This window comes from Mus caroli, unplaced genomic scaffold, assembly GCF_978045245.1.
Source record: "Mus caroli unplaced genomic scaffold, Mus_caroli_1 scaffold_20, whole genome shotgun sequence".
Classification (NCBI taxonomy): domain Eukaryota; kingdom Metazoa; phylum Chordata; class Mammalia; order Rodentia; family Muridae; genus Mus; species Mus caroli.
This window is the reverse complement of record NW_028227275.1, coordinates 36942756-36970061: the sequence shown is the minus strand read 5'-3', so window position 1 is coordinate 36970061 and position 27306 is coordinate 36942756. Positions and strand designations below refer to the sequence as shown.

Below are 27306 nucleotides of genomic sequence, written 5' to 3'. Positions count from 1 at the left end.
GTTAGTCAGGTGTAATTGGTCCCCTGAGCTTCCAGGTGAGGACAGTGAGGTATGAAGTTATGTCACTATGACCAGGTTCCACCAGCAGCAGTTTTCACAGGGATTCACTCACACACACACACACACACACACACACACACAGCATCCCTGGGGGCCACATTCTCCATCACAGTACTGTGTTCATTTGTTCCTGTCTGAGAAGTTCTACTTCCCAGGCATTGGTGGAGAGGAAAGGAAGCCAATACATTTCAAGGGTAGGACAAGGGCTGCTCCTTTTGAAGTATCTATTTGGGGCTGGGTAGCTGCAAAGATCACTTTGCTACTGAGAATGGACCACAAACCTTCAGGAAGCCTGTGAGTGATGTCCTGGGTTCACATCCCAATGACCCACCCACTTTCAGTTTTTCCCCCCCTTTGGTCTTAATTCAGCACAGCTTTGAAAAAAGAATTTCCAAAACTACCAAGGTGATTTGAATGACAAATGACCCCCACAGAGTCTGGTATTTGAACATTGAGGGATACTGTGGTTGGAGAAGTTAGTTAGGAAGTCTTGCTGAAGGAAGTGTAGCACAAGGTGGAGAACATGCTTTGAGACTTCATAACTGTTGTGGCTCGAAGAAAGATGGTTCCCATAGGCTTTTTTTTTTTTTTTTTGGTTTTTTGAGACAGGGTTTCTCTGTGTAGCTCTTGGCTGACCTGGAACTCACTCTGTAGACCAGGCTGACCTCGAACTCAGAAATCCACCTGCCTCTGCCTCCCAAGCGCTGGGATTAAAGGCGTGTGCCACCAACGCCCGGCTCTAGGCTCTTATGTTTAAACACTTGATCCCCAGTCAGTAGAACTGTTTGGGAAGGACTAGGAGGTGTGGCCTTTTGGGAGGCAGCACGGGATGGGGGCGGGGTTTCAGGCTTTTCCCAGCATCCCTAGTGCACTCTCCTTCTGGCTTGTAGATGTGGATGTGCGCTCTGGGTTGCTGCACCAGAGCCATGTTTGCCTGCCTGCTGCTGCCATGCTCTCCCTCATGATGGATTCCTCTCCTCCTGGAGCTGTGTGTTCCAAATAAGGGTTGCCTGGCTCATGGTGTTTTATCAGAGCAATAGAAATAAAATAGCCTTGATCAACCCCCCCCCCCCCCCGTTTGCTCCCTCTGCTACATGCTTGCCCTTAAGAATGTAAACTCTCAGCTTTCAGCTCCTGCTGCCATGGCTGTCGATTGCTGCCACCCCTCTGCCATGCCTGCCTATAAGACAAAATAAATTCTCTCTTCCTTAAGTTGTCTTTGGTTATGGTCATGTTGCTGTTGGTCACAGCAACAGAACAGAAACTGATACAGCCACAAGAAGACACAACTGTTCCTTTGCTATTCTGATTTCTCTGGGAGAGTGGCTTCGTGACTCCCCACACATATGCAAAGCTGCAGGTGCTAACCGTCCCTTAGATGAAATGGCCACAGCATTTGCAATAACCTGTGCTTCTCTCTCTATTCTCTACACTATCTCTAGAGGACTTAAAATTCCTACACAACATAATACTACATAAATATTTGCTGCATTGGGCTTTGGTTTGGTTTAGTTTTGCTTGTCTGTCTTTTAGTTTTAGTTTTTGAAAGTAGAGCTTACTGTGTAGCCCAGGTTAGCCTGAATCAAGTGCTGGTATTTTAGGCAAACACTAGCATACCTGCATTGGTTTAAAATTTTGTATTATTACTTTTTAGTTATTTATGTTTGTTTTAAGGATGTATTTTGCCTACATTCATATATGTGCATCATGTGTGTGCCAGATACTAGAGGAGGCCAAAGAGGGTATTGGATCCCTTGGGACTAGATTTACAGAGAGTCGTGAGCCCCTATATGGGTGTTGGGAACTGAACTTGGCTCTCTGCAAGAGCACCAAGAACTCTTAACCGCTGGTCCCTAAAATTTGAAACAAACAAACAAACAAACAAACAAACAAAAAACATTTCAGTCTGTGGTTTGTTGGATCCCAAAGTGTGGAATCCATAGATACAGAGGATCAACTGCAGCTGCCCACCCTATCTCTATTTTTCATTCCAACACATCTAAAGTACAGCACTCAGAGACGAGAGGTATTGGCTTCTTTTGTGAGAATGCTGGGAACTTTCCCAGAGAGGTACACTGTTGCTTCTGTGTGTGTGTGTGTGTGTGTGTGTGTGTGTGTGTGTGTGTGTGTTCAGAACACTGGCTTCCCTGTGGCTACGTGGATGCTATTCACTGCTTGGCACTGGAAGGCAATAGAAGAAAATAGAAAGAGGTGAACAAGTGTGGGCAAGACTGGCCTTATCTATCTACACAGCTCTGTAAAGGAGTCTGGGCAAGGCCTTGGTTTATAACACTACCCACTCAGCTCTAGCCTGCTGCTACTGTGAAAAGACACACATTCAGTACTACCTAGTCTACCCTTTGTAAAAGAAAAAGAAATCTTGGTTGTTATCTAAAATGTGATTTTTCAGTAATATGTGTGTGTGTGTATATGTATGTGTATATATATATATGCACAATAGCATATATATGTGTGTGTATATATACATACACATATACACATATACATGTATACATGTATACACACATATGTATATGTATATGTATATGTATATGTATATGTATATGTATAATGTGTATGTGCATATGTATATATGCATGCTTAAGAGATGGCTCCATGGTTAAAAGCACTGTTGCTCTTTCAGATGATTGATTCAATTCCCAGAACCAACATGGTAGACCACTAGTGGTCTATAACTCCAGTTCCAAGGGTTTGACATCCTCTTCAGACACTGCATGCATGTGATACACAAACATGCATGTAAGCAAAACACCCATATGCTTAAAGTTAAAATTAATCCTTAAAATGTCTTTGCACTTATTTTGTGTATACTTGTGAGCACACGTGTGAGCCACAGCACATATGCAAGGCCAGAGGACAATTTGTGAGAGTTGGTTCTCTTCTTCTACCACATGGGACCCGGAGGCAGAACTGCTATCAGATTTGGCATCAAGTACCTGTACCTGTTGAGCCATCTCACCAGCCCTTCATTGTAAAGTTCATTGTTCCATGGAGGCCAAGAAATTCCTGTTCCTGAACAAGATTTGTTCCGTGGCTGTTAAAAATTACTTTCTGCCATTTTGTAAACTAGGTTCTCTAAAGCACATTAATGCCTTACAATTTTTTTTTTTTTTTTTGGTTTTTCGAGACAGGGTTTCTCTGTGTAGCCCTGGCTGTCCTGGCACTCACTTTGTAGACCAGGCTGGCCTCGAACTCAGAAATCCGCCTGCCTCTGCCTCCCGAGTGCTGGGATTAAAGGCGTGCGCCACCACGCCCGGCTCACCTTACAATTTCTTGAAGGAGAAAACTATACAATAGGCTCAACACACCATTTCAAGAAACTCTCTAGAAAAGACTGCTAGATGAGGAGATGGGAAATTAAACTCAGAAGCCAGAAATTGCTCTGGACCCTACTATGCATGGCTATAGACCAAGGCAAGTTTTCAGACCAGAAAAATCCCACACTCTAATGAATAATGCAAGCAAAAGCATCTACAATGTGAACTTCTCAAAGGCAGAGAATAAGTCATGGCCAGTCTACAATGTCTAGGTTTATTGACAGAAGCATGCAGTAAGCGTTTCTAATTAACACTCCTTCCTGCTATAATCCAAATGTAAAGATTGATTTTTTTTTTTAAACAAGCCACAAAATAGCATGTGAGATTACTCAGTATAGTGACTCACACAGTGATGGATGGATGCTATCACCATTGATCCAAGTTCTTAAACCTAAACACTGGTGTGCAGATGTTTGTCTGAAAGGTATGACTAATTTCTGTCTGGTGGAAGAGATACTCACAGAGGTTCTCACTCACTGCTCTGTAGGAGATTAAGTAATTTTGAATGTACCTCATTCATATGCCAGTCTTTTCCTTCCTTTTCCTTTCTTTTTTTCTTTTAGAAGTATCTTGTGCATGAATGTTTTGCCTACATGTATGTATGTGCACTATGTCATTAGTGCCTGGTGCTGGCAGAGGTCAGAAGAAGGGGATCTGGAGTTATGGGTGTTTGTGAACTGCCCTGTGGGTGCTGATAATGGATGCTGGGTCCTCCACAAGAGCACGGATGTTCTTAACTGCTGAGCTATCTCTCCCACCCCCAAATGCTGTTCCTCATGTTCTTTCTTATATTTTAACTTCTAAGTCCCCTCATAATGAGCTGAGTCGAATGTTTGACATGCCCAGTTTATTGATACAAGAAGATCCTAACTCTACACACTAGCCTGTCTTTGCCTGGTCATGCTAAATTCATGACAGTTGTTTGATTTTTTTTTTCATTGGTTTATTAGGTCGCTTTATAACCCAGGCTGGTCTTCACCATGCAATCCTTCTGACTCAGCCTCCCTAGGGCTGGGATTATGGGTATGCACCACAACTCCCAAAGCATGACAGTTCTTCTGCACATCTTCTTCTAATCACTTCCAGCTCATAAACTGATGTTGAAATGTCTAAGGTAACTCGGTCCTGTTATGACTCAATTTTATATTTGCTTAGGCAATTCTCAGCCCGCTCACCTCCCTGAAGTGGTCACATCTGCCTTGGCAACACAGTTGACATTTTCATGGCCTTGGCCATGACCCATCCAGATGTAGTAACCAAAATAATTAAGCTAAAGTAATTAGAAAAAAATATAAGTAAAAAGATAACTGGCATGTTATGTCTAAGATAACTACCATGCTTTGCCAGGAATGAACGTTTCAAGGTTACTCTGACCCTCATCCAACTTGGATGTAAATTATGGTCTGTGGCTTTTGCCTACAAAACTCTGTACCAAGCTTGGGTACCAAGAGATTTCATATGCACAACTCAGCTCTTCTTGGTCTGGCTATCAATAAAAAGGACTTAAAACTTTTAGCTGGCCTAATCAACATGGTTGCCAATACTTATCTTGCGTGGATCATGACTGTGTCACTTGTTGAAATCTCCTTTGAGATTGTTGTAGTTAGGTTTTTTTTCTCCCCATAGTTCTGACCAAAGGCCTGACAGAGACAATGTCATGGAAGAATGTTGTATTTTGACTCACCTTTTCAGAGGGATCAGCTGTAGCCACTGGCTCCTCGCCTACTGTGAGTGTGTGTTGGCAGGACTTCTTCAGGGCACACTGGAGGCAGGGAACACAGAAAGATACTGAGACTACAGAGGATGCAGAAAGAGGTAGGGGTGGATACAGTTCCCAAGAGCATTCCCATAGTAACCATAGTCAAGCTAGATCTTCCTTCCTAAAATTTCCACCACCTCCCCTAGTACTGCCACCAGCTAGGGAGCAAGTGTTCAAAACACGTGAAGAATACTTCCTATTAAGCCATAACAGTGATAAAAGATAAATGTTATCCACTTCATATGTCCCACAAACTGTGGTTATCATGAAAGCAAATACGGCATCCCTTCTTTAGTGTAAATAGAAACAGGTGGGCAACAGATCTGTGGTTGATGATTAGAGTATTTTATTTTAATTAATCTTTATTATTATTTTTATTTGTGCATGTGTGTGTGTGTGTAAGTAAATGCTAAACTTGTATGGATACCAATGGCCACTGGAGGTAGAGTTACAGGCAGTTGTCAGCTGCCCAATATGGGAATTGGGTACTGAACTCAGGTGCTCTGAAGGCAATATGGACACTCTACTGCTCAACCTCTTCTCCAGCCCATCTCCCTTCTTAAAATTGTGAGTTATATTTTTATTTATGTAGATGGTATGTTTCTGTGTGAGTGAAGGCCACATATATAAAGTATTCTAGCATGCTAGACTACTCTTGAAAATACATACATAGATGGATGGGCATACATGAAGAGCCATGGAGATTGCTAAAGGAGTTGATAAGTTCGACTGGGAAAATCAGAGACACTATGGTCGGCCATGTATTCACTAGACCTAGAAGGATAAATGTGGTTGTCCTCGTTTGCATTCCCAAAGGCAATCTGGAGAGGAAATGCTTTCTTTCAGTCCACCTGCTCTACCCCTTCCCTGCAGGAAGCCAGGGCAGGAGCTCAAGGCAGGAAACTAGAGACAGGAACTGAGGCAGCGGCCCCGAGGAGCTCTGTGTCCTTTGTGCTTGCTAAACCAGCTTGCTCATACAACCAGGAACCACCTGTGCAGGCATGACACCACCCACAGCAGGTTGGACCCGCCCACAGCAGGCTGGACCCACCCACAGCAGGTTGGACCTGCCCATAGGAATCATCAATCAAGATCTCATGCACAGGCCAGTCTGGTAGAGGCAATTCTTTTTTTTTTTTTTTTTTTTTTTTTTCTTTTTTGGTTTTTCGAGACAGGGTTTCTTTGTGTAGCCCTGGCTGTCCTGGAACTCACTTTGTAGACCAGGCTGGCCTCGAACTCAGAAATCCGCCTGTCTCGGCCTCCCAAGTGCTGGGATTAAAGGCATGTGTGTGCCAGCTGAGGCAATTCTTTAATTGAGGTTCCCTCTTCCCAAGTATGTCAAGTTGACAACTGAGATTAGCCATCACAGGGGCTTTTAAACCTGACAAAGAAGAGAGAAAATTTTTTCCAGAAGATAGGAAAACAAAAATCAGGAGTGTGCGGGGGCTCAAGCACTCTCATGCATCTAGAACATATACAGATTTTGTAGGAGAAAGGATTTGGAGAATCATGTGGGGTATTGTTTCGTAACACCCTAGGACTGGCTTAAAAACAGCTTGTTATTTTCCTTAGGCACAGGTAGGCTGACTTAGATTGAGTCAGCTAGAGGACTTTTGCTCCACCTCTCTCTTATCACCACAGACTCACCTAAGACAGTTCCACTCATGCGACAACAGAGGAACAGGAGAGGAAGTCACAGGGTGCCATAGTTTAGTCCTTGAAGACCCCTTAAAGGCCCAAAGAGTACTAAAGAGTTTGGGCTCCAGCATGGTACTGTTGGGAACTGGTGGATCCTTAAAGAGGTGAGGCCTACTGGGATACCTTTATATCACAGAACTCATGACCTCAAAGGAAACAACGCGACTCCTTCCCTGCCCCGCCTCACCCTTACTCCCAGAACATGAGTGCCACACTGTTTGCCACCGTGTTCCCTGCATGATGTGAGGCCTGACCATAGGCCCAAAAGCAACAGGGCCCAATGATCATAACTGTGAGTCCAAACAGATTTTTTTTTCTTTTATTCTTTCTTTTTCCTCAGATATTTCTGTTAGTAATAGAAAGTTAACACACCAGTGAATCCAAAGCTAAGGAGTGAGAGAGTTGTAGGGAGTGGTTCTGGTGCTTTGGGAATCTGCGTGTGACTGCTGAAAGTCCTGTTCCCCAATTGGTTCTTAATCAATCAATAGCGGCAAATGGCTGGGCGGAAGAGGCGGGACTTCCAGGTTCCCGCAGGTAGGCGAGGAGGGGAAAGGAAATTCGCTGTGAAATTCGAGGAAGAGAGAGCCACCAGTGAGATCGCTTCCCCGACTGGGCCTGGGGTAGCAGGTGAGAGGTTAGAAATGCAAATAAGCGGAGGTTTAGGGTGCTGAACAAGGAGAAACCAACCAGGGAACTAAGTTGAGGGAAGATGTAGAGGTGTTGAAAATTCAGCTGGACTTCCTTGTACAGTCCAGGATCCCAGCCAGGTGGGTAATGGTGATTCTAGATTGACAACACAAGCCACAACCACTACACCCAACACACTGCTATTTGTAAATACCCTTAGGTTGAATTATCTACAGACAAGATTTGCTCAGAGACTCGCAGGCTTCACTTGAACTCAAAGACATTGGCTGCCAGCCAAATCCTGACCCCAGTATCTTTCATTAAAAAACACTCCAAATCCACTTGCAGTAATTCTCCTTTCCCAGCCTGCTAATGGAGGTGAGCAATGGCTAAGTGTTTCCCACAGGCCCTTCAGCAAAGCCCTTCTATCCTTCCGGTGTTCCCTAATGGAACTATCTTAGAAAGGCCGGGACACCGTGAGCAGGACAAAACAGCTTGCCATGAATTACAGAAGGATTGTAGGAGGAGCCAGGCCCAGCCCTCATCAATTTTCTTCCAGAACACACTCACTGTCTCCTCCACCCCTTCTCACAGACACCTGCTCTCAGAGCTCAGCCCACCTCTCCTAGGATCATTTACTTCAGTAGAGATCTCCATTTCCAGCCGTGCATCCCAGACAGATGCAGGCTCAGGATAAAGCCACAGCAGAGTGTTGCCTCACACATTTCTGCTCCCTTATCCAAGAATTTCTGCATGCTCTTTGGGAATTGTGCTACTGCCCTCCATAAAGGAACATAGAAACAAGATCTCCCAAGCCAACCAGTGGAGCATGCCCGGAACCCCAGCACTCAGGAGACTGAGCCAGGAGGGTTGACATTTTAGAACAGCTTGGCTTACATGGTGAGATCTATCTCAAAAGAAAAAAGTGACCAAAAAAATTTTTTTTGACCCTTTCCCCCAAATCATCCTTGTATATAGTATTCATTTGAGAACTCCCCCTCTGCCTCTGAAAACCTGTGGAGCCACAACAGAGTGAACGCCACCCTCACTCAAAGCTCACTTCCCCAGTCTCTTCTCCCCTTTTCTCCATCCCATGTTTCCCATTATACCATGGGTAGCCTTGAGTCCTCCTTGGACAAAGCAGCATATGACAAGTGATGGAGGAACCCTGGTGGTCACTGGGCACCGACGGCCATTCCAGAGACCAGATACACTATCTGTCTATGCCACTTAGTGCATCTGATACTAGCCTGTGCCAGTGCCTTCAGGGACACCTCCTGACCATCCCTAAATGGTTTCCCGCATGGCATGTTTCTGTATTTTAAGGAGGAAGGAACAGTAAGTCGCCTGGGGTTTAAGCAGTGTACGTTTTCAGCTATTGCAGCTGGTGGCTTTTATTTGTGGAATGAGCATCTTTAGTCACTGCCTTGAAGACAGCTCAGAAATTTAAGCTACGGTAATAGATGGCTTAGAGTCACAGCACCCAAACTGACAGGCAGGAAAAAGAACAAGGGTGGGGCATGACTCATTAAAGCCCTAGCTCCAACTCCACCAAAACCTAGGCTTACTATTGGACATAACATAAAGGACCCTTAATAGAGCCCATTCTCTTCAGGGCTTCCTCTCCCAAATTCAAGGGGCTTTTTAATTCATATGAGCTTAAATTCCTAAACTGTCACACAGCTGAGTTTTTCTCGGAAGCAACCTAGTAATAAACACAAGCCTTAAAAGCCCACCACTTCACCTTGCTAATTCCAGTGCTGAGAATCTACCTGCCGGAGGGCTGACGTGATGGGTGGCACACAAAGCACAGCTTAGATAAAAGAAGCACATCTAACATAATAGAGAAATAAACAGACATAGTCAAACTGATCAATGGGCGAGCGTTCACTTACGAAGCAAGTGAACAAGATTAGTCTGTGGTGATGAGTCACGATGGGCATGGAGTTCTTCACTGCGTGAGAGAACATTCTTGATAAAACCTGAATAGGGAACAGAAGCACAAACCCAGCACTGTAGTGGGCGGTTCTTATGCTAAGGTCCTGTTCCCCAATTGGTTCTTAATCTGTCTGTCTTAGTCAGGGTTTCTATTCCTGCACAAACATCATGACCAAAAAGCAAGTTGGGGAGGAAAGGGTTTATTCGGCTTACATTTGCATACTGCTGTTGATCACCAAAGGATGCAGGACTGGAACTCAAGCAGGTCAGGAAGCAGGAGCTGATGCAGAGGCCATGGAGGGATGTTCTTTACTGGCTTGCTTCCCCTGGCTTGCTCAGCCTGCTCTCTTATAGAACCAAGACTACCAGCCCAGAGATGGTCCCACCCACAAGGGGCCTTTCCCCCTTGATCACTAATTGAGAAAATGCCTTACAGTTGGATCTCATGGAGGCATTTCCTCAACTGAAGCTCCTTTCTCTGTGATAACTCCAGCTGTGTCAAGTTGACACAAAACTAGCCAGTACACTGTCAGTAAAGAAAGTCATGGACCAATTGTTGAGTGGAAGGGACAGGCAGAACTTCCAGATCCTGGGAGGCAGGCAGAGAGACACAGGAAGGAGGAGTTTTCCATGTTTTGGAGGGGAGAACTGGGCAACCATGTGAGATCTCAAAATGGAGTGGCAACACAGACAGCTCCTCCAGGTGGGTGATCAGGGATGTTTGGCAGGAGGGCAGGTGGGAGAGACTGATGAGGGCATGCTTTTCCAGGCCAGTGACACCCAGCAATTGTGTCTTAAGGCAGGTTGAAAAGGAACAACTGAAGCGGGGCGTGGTGGCGCACGCCTTTAATCCCAGCACTTGGGAGGCAGAGGCAGGCGGATTTCTGAGTTCGAGGCCAGCCTGGGCTACAGAGTGAGTTCCAGGACAGCCACGACTACACAGAGAAACCCTGTCTCGAAAAACAAACAAACAAAAAAAAGAAAAAAAGAAAAGGAACAACTGTGTGTGTCTTTTATCTGATGACTCAGGGAAGCTGGGAGAGGGCTGGTAGCATGGTCATCTCCTGGAGCAAAGATGGATAGAGCGTAAAACTACACACAACACAGCTTAGCCTCAGGGATCTCCCATAGACACGCAATAGACACACAACAGACACTCATGAATAAGGGACTGGAGGAATGATCAGACCTGTGAAGGGGTTATTTTCTTCTTCTTCCCATGTTTCCATTCCCTGTTGTTTAAGTTCTCACTTGTGTGACTACAGGAAGAAGGAACCAGATAACCAGCTCAGCGCTTTAGAAAACCTTTGGTTCTTCCAGAGGACCCAGGTTTGAGTCCCAGCACCCACATTGGTAGAGCACAACCAATGTAACTCCAGTTCTGGGGGGAATCTGATGCCCTCTTTGACCTCTGCAGGCACTGGGCACACATGTGATACACACAGAAGCATGTAGGGAAAACATTCAAAACACAAATTTTTAAGTCCTTTTAAATTTTTTTTTAATTAAAATAAATCAGGAAGAGTGGGGTGTAGTTCAGTGGTGAAGCAGCACTCTGAATGCAGGAGGACCTTGGGTTCCACCCCACACTGCCCAGAAGGAAGGTGTGTAGAGATTCGGTACTAAGTTCATTCTTGTACTCCTTTTTATTAAATTACAAAACCACCCGATGTCAGTACAGACGCTGATAGAGAGGAAACAAAATAGCCTTTTCTCAAGTCTCTGCCTTTGTGGAATATGTGGTTCCAGACAAGCAACGGACAAACACTCTAAAATCTTGGCCTCCGAGCTACGCAGAACTGATAGGCAGACACACTCCCGAGGGTCGCTGTCCTGTGTACAGTCAGAATTTGTGGAAAATACTACAGACAATGCCCTGAAAAGGTGGCATGGTGCAGGGGCAGTCACAGCTGCTAAACTGGTATAAAAATTTAGTCAAAATGAAGTTTTAGTCCATTATGGGTTTGCATGAAGCGTCAGGGAGGCAAACGTGAGACACATCTTGTCAAAGGCACTTAGAGAGTCGTGATAAAATACTTCTGAATTTAGTCTGAGACGGAGTCCTCTTTTTTTTCTAACTCCCTCTTCACATCTGCTTCACACTGAAGCTGTGCTGGAAGGCAGCCACGAGTGAGGAAAGATAGTTATTGCTCGATATACATATTAAAAAATACAGAGAGGTTAATACAGATCTTGGTCCACACCAAAGCAAGTAACAGTTATCAGACTGTAGTGTTTCTCTTCATTCAAGAAAGTCAGAATCAACTTCATTCCAGTCCCACAAATAGAGCCTTCAGTTGATAACTCATGCCGTCTGTTGCCTGGGTCCCCACCATATCTCTTCAGTGCATTTTAACTGGAGAAGATCTCCAGGTGGCCTCGCAGGAGTCCACACATAGACCTCTATAACTCCGTGTCTCGGTACCGGGAGGGCTGGCTATAGTAACCACGCTTCGAGTGTGCTGCCAACTGCTGGCGGTACTCCTCCTCCTCGGGGTCACTGCCATAGCTTCCTCTGGTGTCCTGGTAAAGTCTGGAAGGAGCTTTCTGTGGCTCTGGGGGTCTAGAACTAAAAAAAAAAAAAGAGAGAGAATATAAAACACAGCCCATGTCATCTAGATGCCCACGGGGGTCACTGAAGCTATGAGCCCAGCAGGGCTGATTGTTTCCTGACCCCTGAGCACATTCGACCACCAGGAAGGGCACTGCTGGCCCCTCTTCTGGTTCACAGGGTGATAAGGGAAGAGATACGATATGGGTCAAGGCATGGCCTATTTGGTCAGCTACCTGTTGTCTGAACTAACACAGGAAGATGTGTTCTCCTAGGTGCTCCACTACAGCCCCAACCCCCCAGCAAAGAGTTCTCTCCAGTGTCAATCAATTGTACCAAGACTCCTCCTCTGTCAGTGTCAGCTTGGCATTCAAAGCCATCTACGTGCCTCTCACTTTTTCAGTGCTTTAAACAAGAGTCCAGCTTCCTGAAGCAGGAAATAGTAACTCAACTCGAGATCACCACAGGAAGACACTGACACTGCCTAGTGCCTGCTCAGCACTGAAATGCTGTGCTAGCCCACTGACTGTCGCAGTCCTTCAGATCCAGTTTGGCACAAGAGTCCTGACTGTGCATGGTGATACAAAGGAATTAAGGAGCTTGGCTATGAGCTACTAAACTTTAGTGACAAAAGAAACCTAAGCCCTAGGAACCTGCTCACGTGCCCTCCTAATTCAATGGAAGGCTCGAATGTGGCATTGGGCACACAGGGCAAGTGGCCAAAAACTTCCGATTCTGTGATCTTTTTTTTTTTTTTTTAAAGATTTTATTTATTATATGTAAGTACACTGTAGCTGTCTTCAGACACTCCAGAAGAGGGCGCCAGATCTCATTGCGGATGGTTGTGAGCCACCATGTGGGTGCTGGGATTTGAACTCTGGACCTTCGGAAGAGCAGTCGGGTGCTCTTACCCACTGAGCCATCTCACCAGCCCCCTCTGTGATCTTTTTGAGACAGGGTCTCTCAACATAGCCCTGGCTATCCTGGATCTTACTATGAAGACCAGGCTGTCCTCAAACTCACAGAGATCTACCTGCCTCTGCCCGGCCTTTGATTTTGTAATCTTAATAGTTAAGTTTGACTGACAGGGTAAGGTTAACAGTCAGCCTGGGAAGGAAATTCTTAGCTCTCTGACATCTGGGCAGAGTACTTTCTTTCTCCAAATACAGTTGCTGCTGAAGCCTCCTCCTCTGACCAACCCACCACACAGCCCTTACCTCATGTGCGGGGGGAGGCCGGCATCTGGCTTGGGGGCCTTGATTGGAACCGCATAGATGTCAGGGTGCTTCTGAGCTATTTCGATCTGTGGTAATGAGGAAACAGGAAGAGAATGGGCAATTGCATGGGTCTCTTGCTGGTCAGGCCCAACCCTGTCCCCAGGTCCTACCACCTTCTAGTTCATAAATAGAAAAATAGATGCAAGCCCGTTTCATGGTTGGGTGTGACCTAGTGAGGAAGGGGAGCCCTGAGACAATACACTAAACCATCAAATTCTGAGAGGCACAGGGTAGAATGAAAGGTGTGGCTGTGCCTGGAGGGAGGGAGAGGGGATGGGGGATCACTGTCAGATGAATACAGTTTCACTTGGGAATTGGGGAAGGTCCTGAGAACGATGGAAGTGTGGGCTGCAGAGTGAGGCGAATACACTTTACACCACTGAGCTGTCCACTCACAAACGACTGAAATGATAAATGCTATGCTAAGTAGCGCTTGTGGTTCGAACTACCTAGGAGACTGAAGCTGGAGTGCATCTTATGTCTGGGTCACCCAGGGCAACATCAGCAAGGTTTCAAAAAAAAAAAAAGGAGAGAGAAGGGGGAGGGTGACTGGGAGAAAGCCTGTCCTGCCTTTGTCCCCCTCACTTTTAAGGGAAGGTCTCACTTGTCACCCAGGCTGATCTCTAACTCCTGGGCTCCAGTGACTCTCCTGCCCTGGCCTCCAAGCTCCTGCCAACTGTAGCCCTGCTCCCACTTCTGTGGTCACAGGTTCTCTGAAACTGAAATATCTCACGTGCATCTCAAACATTCTACCAGCTGAAAAACTATGGCCCACCGTCCCAATGGCTGCCAGTATGCTATGGCAAATCTGGGAACACATGAAAGGCCGGAAGACCAACTAACCGTCACCCGTATTCCAGCTACAATAACATCTGAGAGGTACTGACTTTAACCCCCCCAGCTCAGACCAGGACACAGATCTGCAGAATGGAGAGATGAATCTTGCTCATCTGGACTGAACTTGCTTATCTGGCTTTGATTTTTTTACTCGTTTCTGTTTTCCAAGACAGGGTTTCTTTGTATAACCCTGACTGTCCTGGAACTCTTTGTAGACTATGCTTATGTTAGCCCCAAACTCACCAAGAGCCACCTGCTTCTGCCTCCCCAGTGCTAGGATTAAAGGCGTGCCCCATTACACCCGGCACTGATTGGAAGGTTCTCGATTGGAAATGAAAAGGCTGCGCTACCAGCTAGAAGCAGCACAAGGGATCTGTGTGGGTGGCTGTGCCTGGCATGACTCTGGCAGTGGGAAAAGGGGTGTGCACTGCTACACCTCGAGCAAGCATCTTGAAACTCTCACATGGGGCAAGCTAGGATGCCCTGGTGGTTGAAAACAATTACCCGCGCATTCTGGGCCTCCTGGAGCTCCTGCATCCTCTGTAATTTTGCCTTATGGTCCATCTTCTCGAATATTTTCACTCTGCCCAGGACTGATCTAGGAGCATCTTCCTGCTCTTCGGTGCTCTCCCCAACCTCCTCGCTCTCAGGCATGGGGACTGGAGTGGAAGGCTTCAGGATGGATCGCCCAAAGGCAGGCTTCGCTGCAATAGGGGGAGGATAGCCTTTGGTGGATCCCCCCGGGATTTCACAGCCGGCCGTGGCGGGGAGGTTTGACTTGGAGTAGTCGAAGGAGTCTTCTCTGTTCTGGCTTCTGGCCTGCAGAGAGCAACAGCATGCCTTTGACCTTGGGCTTTCAGTTTCTTTTCAGAGCTATATTAGTGATTTAATACATTGTGTTTCCTGATCAGTTTCCGAAGGTGGGCAATGTAACCACCTTGACAAAGAGTCAACTATGACAGGGCAAACAGCCTCGGGTCAGGCATCTTGAACCCCACCTGTGAATGACAGAAGTGTTGGCAGAGTGGGGTGGCCAGCAATAGCTAGAGGTAGAACTGTCTCACTTCACAGTGGCCTCTCACAGAAGACATTAGTTTTGGAGAGGAAAAAAGTAGGTTTGTCTGGGGTCAACCTGCCTGGAGGGTACGGGCCTGGGCCAAAAAGTGAGAGCTGTGCATGGCTGTGGGGTAGCAAGGCTAAGCTGGAGTGGGGAAAGGGCAGACAGGACCCCATTCCAGCGCCCACTGCTCCTTCACTTTCAGTTCTAGCCCTGCCGCAGGCCTTTGGTGCCCTCTTATATCAAGTAACTAATTTCTGCTGACAGCTTACATAGTCACTAATCCTTCTCATCCAAGTTACTGAGTTAAAAAATAATTTTTTTTTTAACAGCTATAAGGAAAAGCCTACCGTTATTGGCTGATTATGATCTGGGGCAAGAAACCACATGACTCACGCCCTGGAGCCCTTACGTTGATTCTAGATAATTTACTAAATCAATAAGTTAAGATGCTTTTATAGTGAGAGGCATTCTACGCATCAGTGATGCGAGTTTTTCTCAGCAGATCATCAGTGAGGAGTTTCTGGTATGTCCAAATTAGATTACGGGCAGAAAAATTTTATTGCGTAGAAAAAGAAAACAAACAAAAACAAAACAAAACAAAGAAGCAAAACCGCCAAGATTAGTGATTCTGGCGTGCAGCATTTGGGACAGTTTTTCACTTTTCTACCAAAATTAATAAATAAAAAGTAAACAAATTAACTCATTCACTATGAAGCCTAAAATCATAGCTTATTCTCACAGTGGCTTTTGGGTTTATCTCTCACTCTTCCCTGGTTTTTATGGCTCACTCAATGGTCTGAAGGACACAGTACATAGCCTCATCGTGTGTCCCCCTGGGTGCCAAGGGGCTCCAAGGGGTCCGTGTCCTCCTCCTTCCCATCCTGGGCTTCCCAGCCACATACCTTGGGCGGCTCTGGCTTGAAGGCTGGGGGCGGGCTAGCATCCCTAAGTTGGTCTCTGCTAGCAGCCCTCCTCATCTGAGCTCGTGGCTCTGGGCTGGATTTCCTTATGCTCTACAAAACATAAGAGGTCATTCACACCAAGAACGCCCAAGCAGAGAGAAGAGAGCACTCTGCTCCCGCTGGATTTCTGAACACCTGTGGGAACCAAGAGGCTGAAGAGCTAGGGCAGCTCTCTCTTACTGCGAAGAGAGACACCCACCATCCTTCCCTAGAGAAAGCTTAGGACACACTTCACTAGACTGGGAGTACAAGGCAGCCATGCTCTGACCTTTAAAGGCAGGAAGAGAAACCAAGCCAAATACTCCTATAATCTAAAGGTCTGTGTCACTACCAGCAGTAATCCTAGGCATTAGCTCCTCCTATGTCTGTCGTTATTAGCTTACTCTTTACTACTTATCTGCTATATATTAATAGTCTGTGTGTGTGTGTGTGTGTGTGTGTGTGTGTGTGTGTGTGTGTGCGCGTGTGAGAGAGAGGGGGGAAGTACTTCTATCATTTATCATTTACTGGAATGAGCTAACTGGCTAAAGGGGACTACATAATTATCATCCAAAAGGGCTCAGATAACATTGTCCACAAAGATCATCACTCCGATGCTCTCTGAGGCACAACTAACAATCGCTCTGCCCTATACTAGTGCCCGCTGGCAGTGTGTAAGACCGTGTGAGGTACTGGGTACCCAGTGCATCTGGATCAGATGTGTGAAACGCACTTAAAAGGTGACATACAGAGAGAAGGAAACTGATGGGGAAACACTCAGGAACCTGGATAGCATTAGGAGGTTAAAGGTCACGAGGAGAAAAGCAGGGCTCCTAAGAGTACAGAGAGAGGCCTAATCAAAGGTTACAAGCAAATGCAGCAGCAACGTATTCATAAAGTTCCATCTATAATTTGGACAGCCACGTTGGACGTAAAGCCGAGCTATTTATCTATCGCCCCTGAGGACAAGAGAGTGCTGAATGGTACCGAAACGCAGCCTTTTCCCAAGGTCACCATCTGGCTTCACTTTCCACACAGATCCCAGCCACAGCCATGTAGGCTCGGGCTCACCGTGCGCCTTCCTAGCAGTCCTGGGCTCCAATCCTTTGAGGATACTTTCCATAGCGCCCTTGTGGCCTCACAGCCTGCAGCAAGCTGCCCAAGGGTGTGCTGTGCCTCGCCTCACCTCCTCGTGCTGCACCGGCTCTGAGGAGCGGGTGATGGAAGACACCAGCGGTTCCTCTGCTGGCTCCTCCAGCTCATTGTCAGTGTAGGCGCCTCCCTCGCCGTCGGTGTCTTCAAAGTCACTGATGAGACGGCTGTCACAACTCAGATAGTCCGCGCCCATGGCGGTTAAGTAGGACATGCGGTCTTCAGCATCATCATCCATCCCTTCCATCTAGAGGAATTTGTTTTGAAGGGTGAGTGGGATCAGGCATGGCTCGTGGGAGTGGGGACTCGGGAAAACTCCCAAGGGCTGAGCCAAGTGTTGGGAACCTTGACATGTGCTAGCAAGGGAAGGGACCTCGAGTTCCCTGCTGTCACTTGGCTTTGAACTGATATAGATGCGTGGGTTAATTTCTGCACAGGGACACAAACTGAAGACCCTCCGGTCTATCCTTGCTACATCCTCCACGCCAGCTGAGCCAAGCTTCCTTGCCTGCAGGATCAGCTTCTCTCCAGCTTTTCTGCTGATCCCTGTCTCTACCTCGTGCTGTGCACATTCCTATTCATTTCCAAGGCTCTCCGACCCAGGCAGAGATGTTTCTCAGAATTAACTGGGTTCCATTGCCAAGATCTTGAGGACAAAGACTATATCCTGCTCAATTTGTCCTCTAGAGGGAGCAGTGGAGATTAAGCACTCGGCAGATGTTACATGAGTCAACTAAACATTTGGGATAGCATCCGACTTGAGAGGGCTAGAAAAGATCACTAGTGTTTTTACATCACCTAACTCAAGCTCCCCGTCTGGATGCATTCTCCACTGATGTCTTTGCTAACCAGCTGTTAGCACCTCTCTTGGTATCTTTTCAACTGCCATTCCCCATGATTCTCAACCTTGCCTCTCATCTCCACTCTGAGTTTCCCATGTCCTTAGTATGGTGTGGCATTAGGAAGGAGAACTTGTAAGCTCTGATTAGAGTACTCAGAATGCAATTCTAGTTACTACATTAAAAAGTAGAGGGGAAGTGAATGTAGGCGAGCGTTCATCACATTCCGCCTTCATTTTATTACTCTGTTGGAGAGTGATAAAGCTTCCGACTTGATGATCATATTGATCCCTTTTGGATCACGGTTCACTACATTCACTGCCCTCTTGAGGAAGCATCGAGAACACAGACTCTCACCTCACGGCAGCAAATCTAGGCCACATACCTTTCCTTCAGAGACCCAGACTGCTTCGTTTTGCTGCTGCTGAATGCTGTCCTTCAAGCTGCCAAACCAGCCATCGTTGGCTGAGTTCACGTTGATTGTAGCTACAGACATAAGCCAGAAGGTCAGCATTGATTCTCAGAGCCACCTTGAATCTAGAAGCTATTCATATCATCTCTATTTATACCATATTTGAAGAAAAACTTGCCAAGTTCAGAAGTATATATGTTACTTAAACATAAAATCTTTTTGGTCAAATGCAACTAAAACTGTTTTAGTTTATATTACAAACTTTATTGGCTTATTTTCACGATAAGTATTTCTTCAAAAGAGCTACAGTGTGTTACCAGTGTGTGTGTGTGCGCGCGCACACGCACGTGGTTTTATTTTATTTATTTTACAATGTTAAGAACAGAATTCAGGTCATCACAAAAGCCATATATGCCTTCCACCACTGAGTCATAGCCCCTGTCCATCAAAAAAGAAAGGAAGAAAAAGGAAAGAAAGAAAGAAAGAAAGGAAGGAAGAGTAAATATATTTTCAAGAGCACAGAGCAAATGAACTGTACTTTGAACTGTGAGCTAAAATAAACCTATTCCCTTTAGCAACTTTTGTCAGGCTATTTTTATCATGGGGTGGGGGTGGAGGGTCAGAGGATGGGAACAAGAGCCTTATACTTCACACCAAGCAAATAAAGAAACCTATGTACAAACTTGGAAAATTATTTCCTGAGCTTACATCCTGGGCCACTGTCCTACACAGCTCAGACAAAGGCACCAACTTACAGCACAGACGGCAGATGCTAACAGACACATGCCCCGCATCTGTTCAGCAATCTGTATATATGGATGTAATAAAGATAAACTAGACAAGAAAAACGGCTCCAAAACGGTAAGTACACTTGCTTTGAGAACAGGAGGACATGAAATTCAAGGAACAGGAGGACATGAAATTCAAATCTCCTGTAAAATTAAAGCTAGGCATGGTGTGTGTGCTTATAACCTCAGCACTGGAAGTGAAGACAGACGGATCCTGGGCACTCAGTGGCCAACCAGCCTGATGGACACGACGCACACACACATGCACGCATGCACACACAAAAACATTACACTAATATAAAACTGCTCTAAAATGTAAACGATCAGGATGCACATAAACTAAAATTGCCATTCAAATTATGCTTTCATGGCTCTTTAGTAGAGGGCAGTACATATCTTTTCTAAAGCCAAATGAATCATTACACAAAATCTCTGAGTAATTAAGCTTTAAATTTTCTTTTAACCAAATTTGACTTTTCTTTCATTTAAGAAACTTTAATCTCAAAGAGGGGTTTGGTGATGTATATCTATCTGTACCTACCTGGGAGGTAGAGGCAAGAATCTGAGGTTCAAGACTATCACTGGCTACAGTAAGTCTGAGGCCAGCCTGGGGATACATGAAACCCTGTCTTGAAAACCTGAAAAAGTCCCACCTCTGACCTTGGGCAATTGTGAATGAGCTTACAACTTCCTTAGTTATTAATTATTCACAGCATCGGACAGAGCAGAAACACTGGGTAGCCCAAGGAAATTAACCTTGATGTCATGGATTTTCTTGTGTCCTTATTTATCACGGTACTTCACAAAGATTATCATAATCACAGCTAGCATATGATCCGAGATGCAAACGTGGACGTGAGACTGGGCACCCCAGGGACTAAACAAGTGACTTGAACTAGGTGTATAAAGAAAGCTGAAGTGGTCCTTGACAGGTTTCTATTAGCAGCTGTCTGATACCGTCTGAATTCATCACAAAGAAAACCTGAAGTTTAGGGGCTAAGAAATGTAGAAACCCCTTTGTGCCGCCGCCAAGGTGAATGTAACAAAACCCCAGAGTCTCCCTGGCAACCAAGGGCTGGGACACTGCTACCAAAGCCCGGCAAATGCTGCCTTTCTAGTCCCCACTCAGAGGCAGTACCCAACTCATACACTTTACCTCTTTCTCAAGAGGCTTCCTGGGACGGTCAAACTCAAGGAGCTGACATTCTGAAACGATCCTCCCCCTGCCAATGTCCCTGCTAGCATGCTCATACCTCAGGGCAGCCATGCCCAGCTCTGGTATGTATGGCAGTACCTTCCCACCTCTCATCAGAGAGGCACCAAAAGGCACCATGCAAGCTGGAAAAGATTGCTAACAAATGAGGTTTCTGACTAAAGGGCCTGTGGTGATGGCTACACAACTCTGAAGGATCTAAAACCCACGGAAACGTGTTGTTCAAATGGGTCAATGGCACAGTATACAAATTGCACCCCAGGAGGGCTGTCCTGTGGTCACCTTAACACTCACATGGTGATACCATCATAACAGGCAAGCCACCCCACCACAGCCTATTTCTTTCCTGTGGCCAACATTCCCTACACTTCCCTAGGAATCCAAGTATCATCTACTGCAGTTTGGATTTTTCTCAGCTGATACAAGAGTCATTTCCCCTCGGGAACTTTTCAAAGACTAAACAATGACCAAAACAAACAAACAAAAATACCACATAAAATAAAACATTTTCCAATAACATGATATAGAAAGATATTAATTACAGTAATAGCACTTATAAGCTCCTCCAAAATTCCAGGGTTGAACACCAAAAACTTCATTTTGACGGAGTCTGGAAAGCAGGTGAAATATCTGGTCTAGCCTGTGGTGCTTTGATATGCCAGCTTATCACAAAGGTGGCCTAGTTTTGGTCTCTAGGTCCTTAAGGCAGTCTTTAAACCATGAACTGAGAGCATTTCAAAGGCTCTAAGAACACATGCAGTTCAAATTTCATTTTTATGCTATATATGTAAAAATGCATTTTATACTAAACATTTCCCCTGAGAGAGAGGTATGCAGACATAACATTTTAAAGTATTTTGACAAGCCAACTTGCCTTTGAGCAAGTCTCTAAATAAAGTATGTCTTAATGGGTATATTAAGCTCATAATGGAAAAGATTTTAATATCATCATAATTAAAATCATCTCTGTGGAAACATTCTCTTATTACCATACAAAGAGGAAACAGGGAATAGGATACTGAGCCTAAGGAGACCACATAAGAAAGAAAATATGACTTTAAACTGTGATCACCAGAGCAAATCTAGCACTCCCATTTACTAATTCATAGCTCATGGTACTTCTGACTAGGCCTAAAAACCAGCCTCAGCCTGTGGATGGACTTCGGGTGAAAGGGCAATAAAAAGGCTTTGTGTAGCCTCTACGTGGCTTTTAGGAGCCAGGCTTAATAGTGGAAGAACCGTATGAAAAGAGTTGCATAGAACTGGGCTTCTCTGTCCAAGCGATCAATGAGCCTGTGCTTTCTGCCCTGAAGACTACATGGCTCACTGTATCAGGCATGCAATGCACAGTAAGAACTGGAGGCCGATCTGACACTCAGTGGTACTTCCACAGACCCTCTAGCTTCACTTCTGAATGCCTTGCTTCTCAATCAGCCTACATCAGAAAGGATGTGCTTGGCCAGGCGATGGTGGGGCACGCCTTTAATCCCAGCACTTGGGAGGCAGAGGCAGGCGGATTTCTGAGATCCAGGCCAGCCTGGTCTACAAAGTAAGTTCCAGGACAGCCAGGGCTACACAGAGAAACCCTGTCTTGAAGAAAAAAAAAAAAAAAATGTGCTTGGAGCTGGAGACAAGGCTCAGTGGTTAAAAGCACTGGTTGCCCTTCCAGAGGACCCATGTTTGAGTGTCTGGCCTACCTGGGCAGTGCTCACATGTGGTACATAGACACACACATATAAGCAAAACACCATACACATAAAATAAGCAAATTTTTAAAAAAGAAAGAAAACACTGTATTATGCCAGAGCCTATTTCTGAGGCCTGATGGTGACCTCAGTCATATTTCTCCTTTCAAGCGTCTTGTAATCCAATCCAGGGCAAACCCTTTCCACATATGACATTCTTCCCCATCCTCAACAGACTTTGTGCCAGTGTCTATGGCCTGTGCTGCAGAGCCAACACCCAACTCCTAGCTGGGACAGGAAGCACCCACAGGTACCAGCTACCTTCTGCAAGCTCAGAAGCCTGGCTCTTCTTCCACAACCCTAGGCTTCCCCTACTGATTCCTCACATCCTTGCATAAAGCTCAAATCTGACCCTCTAAGGGAAGCTCCCAGCCACTCAGTAGACTTGAACCAAAGTATGGGGGTTGGGGAGGTTAAATGAGTCCCCTGGTTTCACATGGTTATCACGCGGGTTCCATTTTTCATCTGTCAAAATGAAGAATTATTAATACAGTACTGATTAATTCAAAATCTCAAATCAGATTATGTTTTGAGGTCTGAAAGTTTCTAAGAGTGCACACCACCACGCCTGAGTAAAAATCCCACACTGTCAAACTGTCATATACAGAACTATCAAGATGATCACAGGAAATCACCTGCAGGCTCTATGGCTACGACACATGCAAAAAAAAAAAAAAAAAAGTGAATCCCATGTTCATTCTTGAGTCTCATCTCTAAAATGCTTATAAAAGCACTCCAAAATCTAAAATACGAATCATTTCCGATCATAAGCACTTAAGACAAGGGATAACCAAACTACACATGATCCTTTCTGGCATCTGAATGACCTAGCTGGGTTATATAAAGGACGTGAGATGTAGTCAGAGAAACCAGTTTTAGTCTGGTCTCAGCTACCCTAGGATCTGTGACCCTGCAATGGTTTCTACCAGCTCAATTAGGCCGAACTCAGGTCAGACTAGCCTCTACAAAGTAAGTTACTGCTGCTAGCAGTAAAAATGAAGGAAGGTACAAGATTAAGTACACAAAAAAATACAAGCTGGTAAGGTACATCGGTCTAGAGAGATGGCTCAGTGGTTAAGAGGCTGCTCTTCCATAGGACCCGGGTTCAACTCCCAGCACCCACATGACAGCTCACAACTGTTTGTAACTCCATTTCCAGGGGATCTGGCACCTTCACAGAGATATACACACAGGCAAAAACAAACAAACAAACAAACAACAAAACAAAACAAAAAACCAATACCACCAATACACATAGAAATAAATCTTAAAATAAAAACAAAAAAACCACGCATAGCACTCAATTTAGAGGCCCACTTAGAACCGGAGTGGCTGATGGCTAACACTTTTCTCCTGGGCATTTGGCTATACTATATCCTAGCTACAACTTTCACCATAATGTTCAGACCTACATCTCTAAACAAGACAGGTGAAACAACAGAGGAACAATGTTCAAATGTGGACACATTGCCATTCACCTCAATCGTCTTTCCAAACATCAAAGTTTGAGACAACTGTCACTGACCTCTAAAGCCACCAAATGAACAGAAACAGTGGCAACTGTAGCATCCTTATGGTGTTCCCACAAAACAGAGCGCTGCACAACCAAGAAGTGTGTAAGTCGCTTAGACTCTGAATGACGTCATACCCACGCCGCTTACTCATGAAGACAGCACATAAAAGGCCCTATTTTTAGACACCAGCTCACTGTCATGAGCAATGGCTGCAATGTGGTTTTATTTCTGGCATTTTAAAAATATCTTATTTTGGAAGAGTTCATATGCAGACCAAGCAGAGGGCAACTCTAAAGTCTCCCGTACGTACGCAGCACCCACGTCTGCATCACGGCGCTTGGCCAGGCTATCAGTATTCCTTCTGCTCCCCTCATTGCAGATTAGCTATGCAAATTCTAGCAAGCCTACCAGATAACTTACAAAGATTTTTTATGTAGTATTTATCTGTAAAAGATAAGGGTAGTAATTAAGGAAAAAATCATTCGAAGTATCATTATACCTGGAGAATAGAAGTAGAAATGTTTAAATATTCCACATTCAGAGTGGTCACGATTCCATCTGGGAGACACTGTCAATCACTGCAGTGAGTCCCTATCACACAGTTAATACATCATCGACAATAAGGAGACAACGGGGAACACGCAGTTAACAAGACACGAGACTCATTGGCCTTGAGTCTACCTCGGAAATCTAGCACCCACGAAGGTGACCGGTTATTACCAGGTTTTGCACCTTGACAATCATTTCTGGCTATCAAAATCACAAAGTGTAACATACAACTGCCATAGGTCTAATACCCATTCCCACAGTGTCAACTATTCTTGAACGAGTCGTGAGCACAATTCTGCATCCCACCCTCTTGATAAGCTCCTGATTGCTCATTCTGAGCGTGGGCCTTTTTTGAACTTCACTTACCTGTAAAAAGATGAGAACAGGTCTTTTTGAGCTTGTTGGCTTGATCAAATAACTTGCGAGAACTTTTATTGGATGTTGGACTCAACCTCTGCCTTATCGTTTTAACACCTTGTCTGGAATCCGGGTTGAAGAAAATCACGATTGGGAACCACTGAGTGTAATTGAGCAGGTCCACAGCTTTGGGGGTAACGTCGAGCAGGGCATGCTTGTCCTGTCACAGGTGGACAAAGGGTGGCACATGGTGACATCAAAGACATCACTGAGGGGTCTATTCTCCCAGGGAAAGACTGTACCAGATAAAATGTATGTATTTAAATTAAAGCTTTTTTTTTTTTTTTGAAGACAAGAGTTTCACTGTGTAACACTGACTGGAAGTCATTACATAGCCCAGGCTAGCCTTTAATGCATAGCCTTCTAATGCTGGAATTAAAGACATGCACCACCATACCCTGCCCTGTATATTCATATTAAAAAGCCAAAATTATTTTCTTTCTGTATTACATCCATTTCCATATTATCAGTTAAAACTTCTTACAGAAGGATGGCAGTAACCCTCCAACTCCATGGCATCATCCTCCAGTTTTCCCCTGAGGTCAACAGGGAGTCAAAAACGGCAAGGGCAGTACAAGGATCTCAGTGGGAATGAGGGCACAGGCCGCATTTGTACACGCTTTATTGGAGGATATTGTTATGCCCGGTCTACTTTGTTTTCAGTCATTGCTATGTATTTCCCACCTTTCCAATTCACATACTAAATTATCACAGATATACCTGTGAAGAAAAGGTAGTGCTTATGTGTACACACATTCACTCTCTCTCTCTCTCTCACACACACACACACACACGGCATGTTGGTATGCCCATGGTTTCAGACACCTAATGGGGGTCCTGGGTCCTTCCAAAAGAAGGACCACTGATAGGTGTTACTTAGTTTCATAATGGGAACTCTGTAAATGAATGGCCCCTGGCTTTCACAGTGAAAAGGCTCCTATCTACACGAGCTTTGATCATTAGTGTCTTATTAAAATACACCCTCTACTTCAAACCACGATCCAGCTGTCTGACAACATGAGCTTCTGAGGAGTTTTCTCACCTGCTCAATAATTTGCCTCACAGTATTCAACCGAACCACTCCACTGGATTTCTCAGATCCGGCATCTTTGGGTTCTGTTTCTGCAAATGAAAAACAGGGCTAAATAATGCTGATAGAAAGCAGGTGACAACCACATGCCCCAGGCTAACATCAGCACAATGGGACAAATGACACTGGGCACCAGCTCATGGCACGTGGAGAGATGAAACCATGTGTGCATTCCTGTGTATGTGTGTGTGTGTGTGTGTATACCCAAGAGTGTGCACATGTGTGTTTAAGTGCTTGTGAGCATGTGTTTTACACATCAAACACCAGGGTTTTACTCATATGAGGCAAATGCCATACCACTGAGCTACACCTCATCCCTATTAAGTGGAAACTAATCAGAAGAAATTGTTAGGTCGACCTAACAGCAGGGAATACCTTGTTGATCTCTTTTGGAAATATAAAAGTCCTAAAGAGTCATAAATATCAACCATAATGGATGAGCCTGAACTTAAAAAGAAAAGAAAATGTTCGGGACCAGAAATGCTACCAGTTTTTAAATATTTATAATTTAAAATATGCATAATTAAAATATCTACAAAAAAAGGAGACCCATACCTAAATATAAGATTCATTCATGGTTTAGCTAATCATGGTTATATATTCCTGTTACATCAGCACTTGTGAGATGATGTCAGAAAGATCAGAAATGCAAAGTCATCCTCGGTTACACAGTAATTTCAGGGCCAGCCTGGGCTTATCTGAAGGACCCTGCTCCCTCCCCACACCTCCCAAAAAATATTTCTGTCATCTCTCTCTCATATACACAGACTAAGGTAATTTTACAGAGCGTCTTTAGTACACCTGCATTTAGACACTTATCGCTTGTATGGGAGCAAGCATGAAATTTTCCCTTTGTGCTGTATCATGTTGACACTCAAAATATTCCAGTTTTAGAATGTTTCAGATTAGCAACATTCAACTATAACACTAATATGAAATCTCTTTGTTACTGAAGGGACAATGGTATTTTCAATATGTAAAAGAATATTATATTATGAGGAGACTCACGGGTATACTCTCGAATGAAGTCTCAGAGCTCTGCAATTTAAACTCTGGACTGGCTCAGCAAACAGTTTCAAAAGCTGGGGCTGTGTGTCTGTCTGTGAGCAAGCGGTGGAGAGAAAGAATATCTGACAACATGATACAGTGACTCCAGGCAGGGTGTGTGGATCTTCCTTATTCTTCCAACTTCTGTGTGCCAGAGAACTGCCCAATTAAACACACCGGGAGCAAAATTCTATGAACAGACTTACTTGCGGTTTGAAACAGGTCCGGTAACTCATTTGCCAACCTTTCCATTGCTATATCTGCTATGGGGCCAAACAGAACCACGGGTCTCTTGAAGCCAGCTGAAAGGAAAAACAGGAAGTTATCAGATGTGCACCTACAGTGTCCAGATGAGAGGCAAATGCACTGTCTACACTTCTGCAATCTCGGCATTAGAAACAGACTTCTCCCACCTCGCCTGGACTCCAGTGCTTTCCCGAAAGACAAGCCTTCG

At 45.0% G+C, this 27306-nt stretch overlaps 1 protein-coding gene across 8 annotated transcripts in view; it reads right to left on the bottom strand.

The window, feature by feature from the left end:
* Positions 1-11047: 11047 nt before the first annotated feature.
* The window catches only part of Tjp2 (tight junction protein 2), a 147743-nt gene continuing 131484 nt past the window's right edge, over positions 11048-27306 (bottom strand). For 6 of the 8 annotated variants that reach the window (XM_085834175.1, XM_029472524.2, XM_021151541.3 and 3 more), the window contains 9 exons: positions 27059-27154; positions 25758-25837; positions 24665-24875; positions 18463-18563; positions 17273-17485; positions 16048-16158; positions 14590-14904; positions 13189-13274; positions 11048-11989 (listed from right to left, as the gene is read on the bottom strand). In XM_085834175.1, the coding sequence (XP_085690301.1) occupies positions 11824-11989; positions 13189-13274; positions 14590-14904; positions 16048-16158; positions 17273-17485; positions 18463-18563; positions 24665-24875; positions 25758-25837; positions 27059-27154 (1379 nt within the window). In that variant the 3' untranslated portion in view covers positions 11048-11823. The remainder of the gene's footprint in view (positions 11990-13188; positions 13275-14589; positions 14905-16047; positions 16159-17272; positions 17486-18462; positions 18564-24664; positions 24876-25757; positions 25838-27058; positions 27155-27306) is intronic. The other 2 variants (XM_085834177.1, XM_029472522.2) reach the window with 1 other exon arrangement.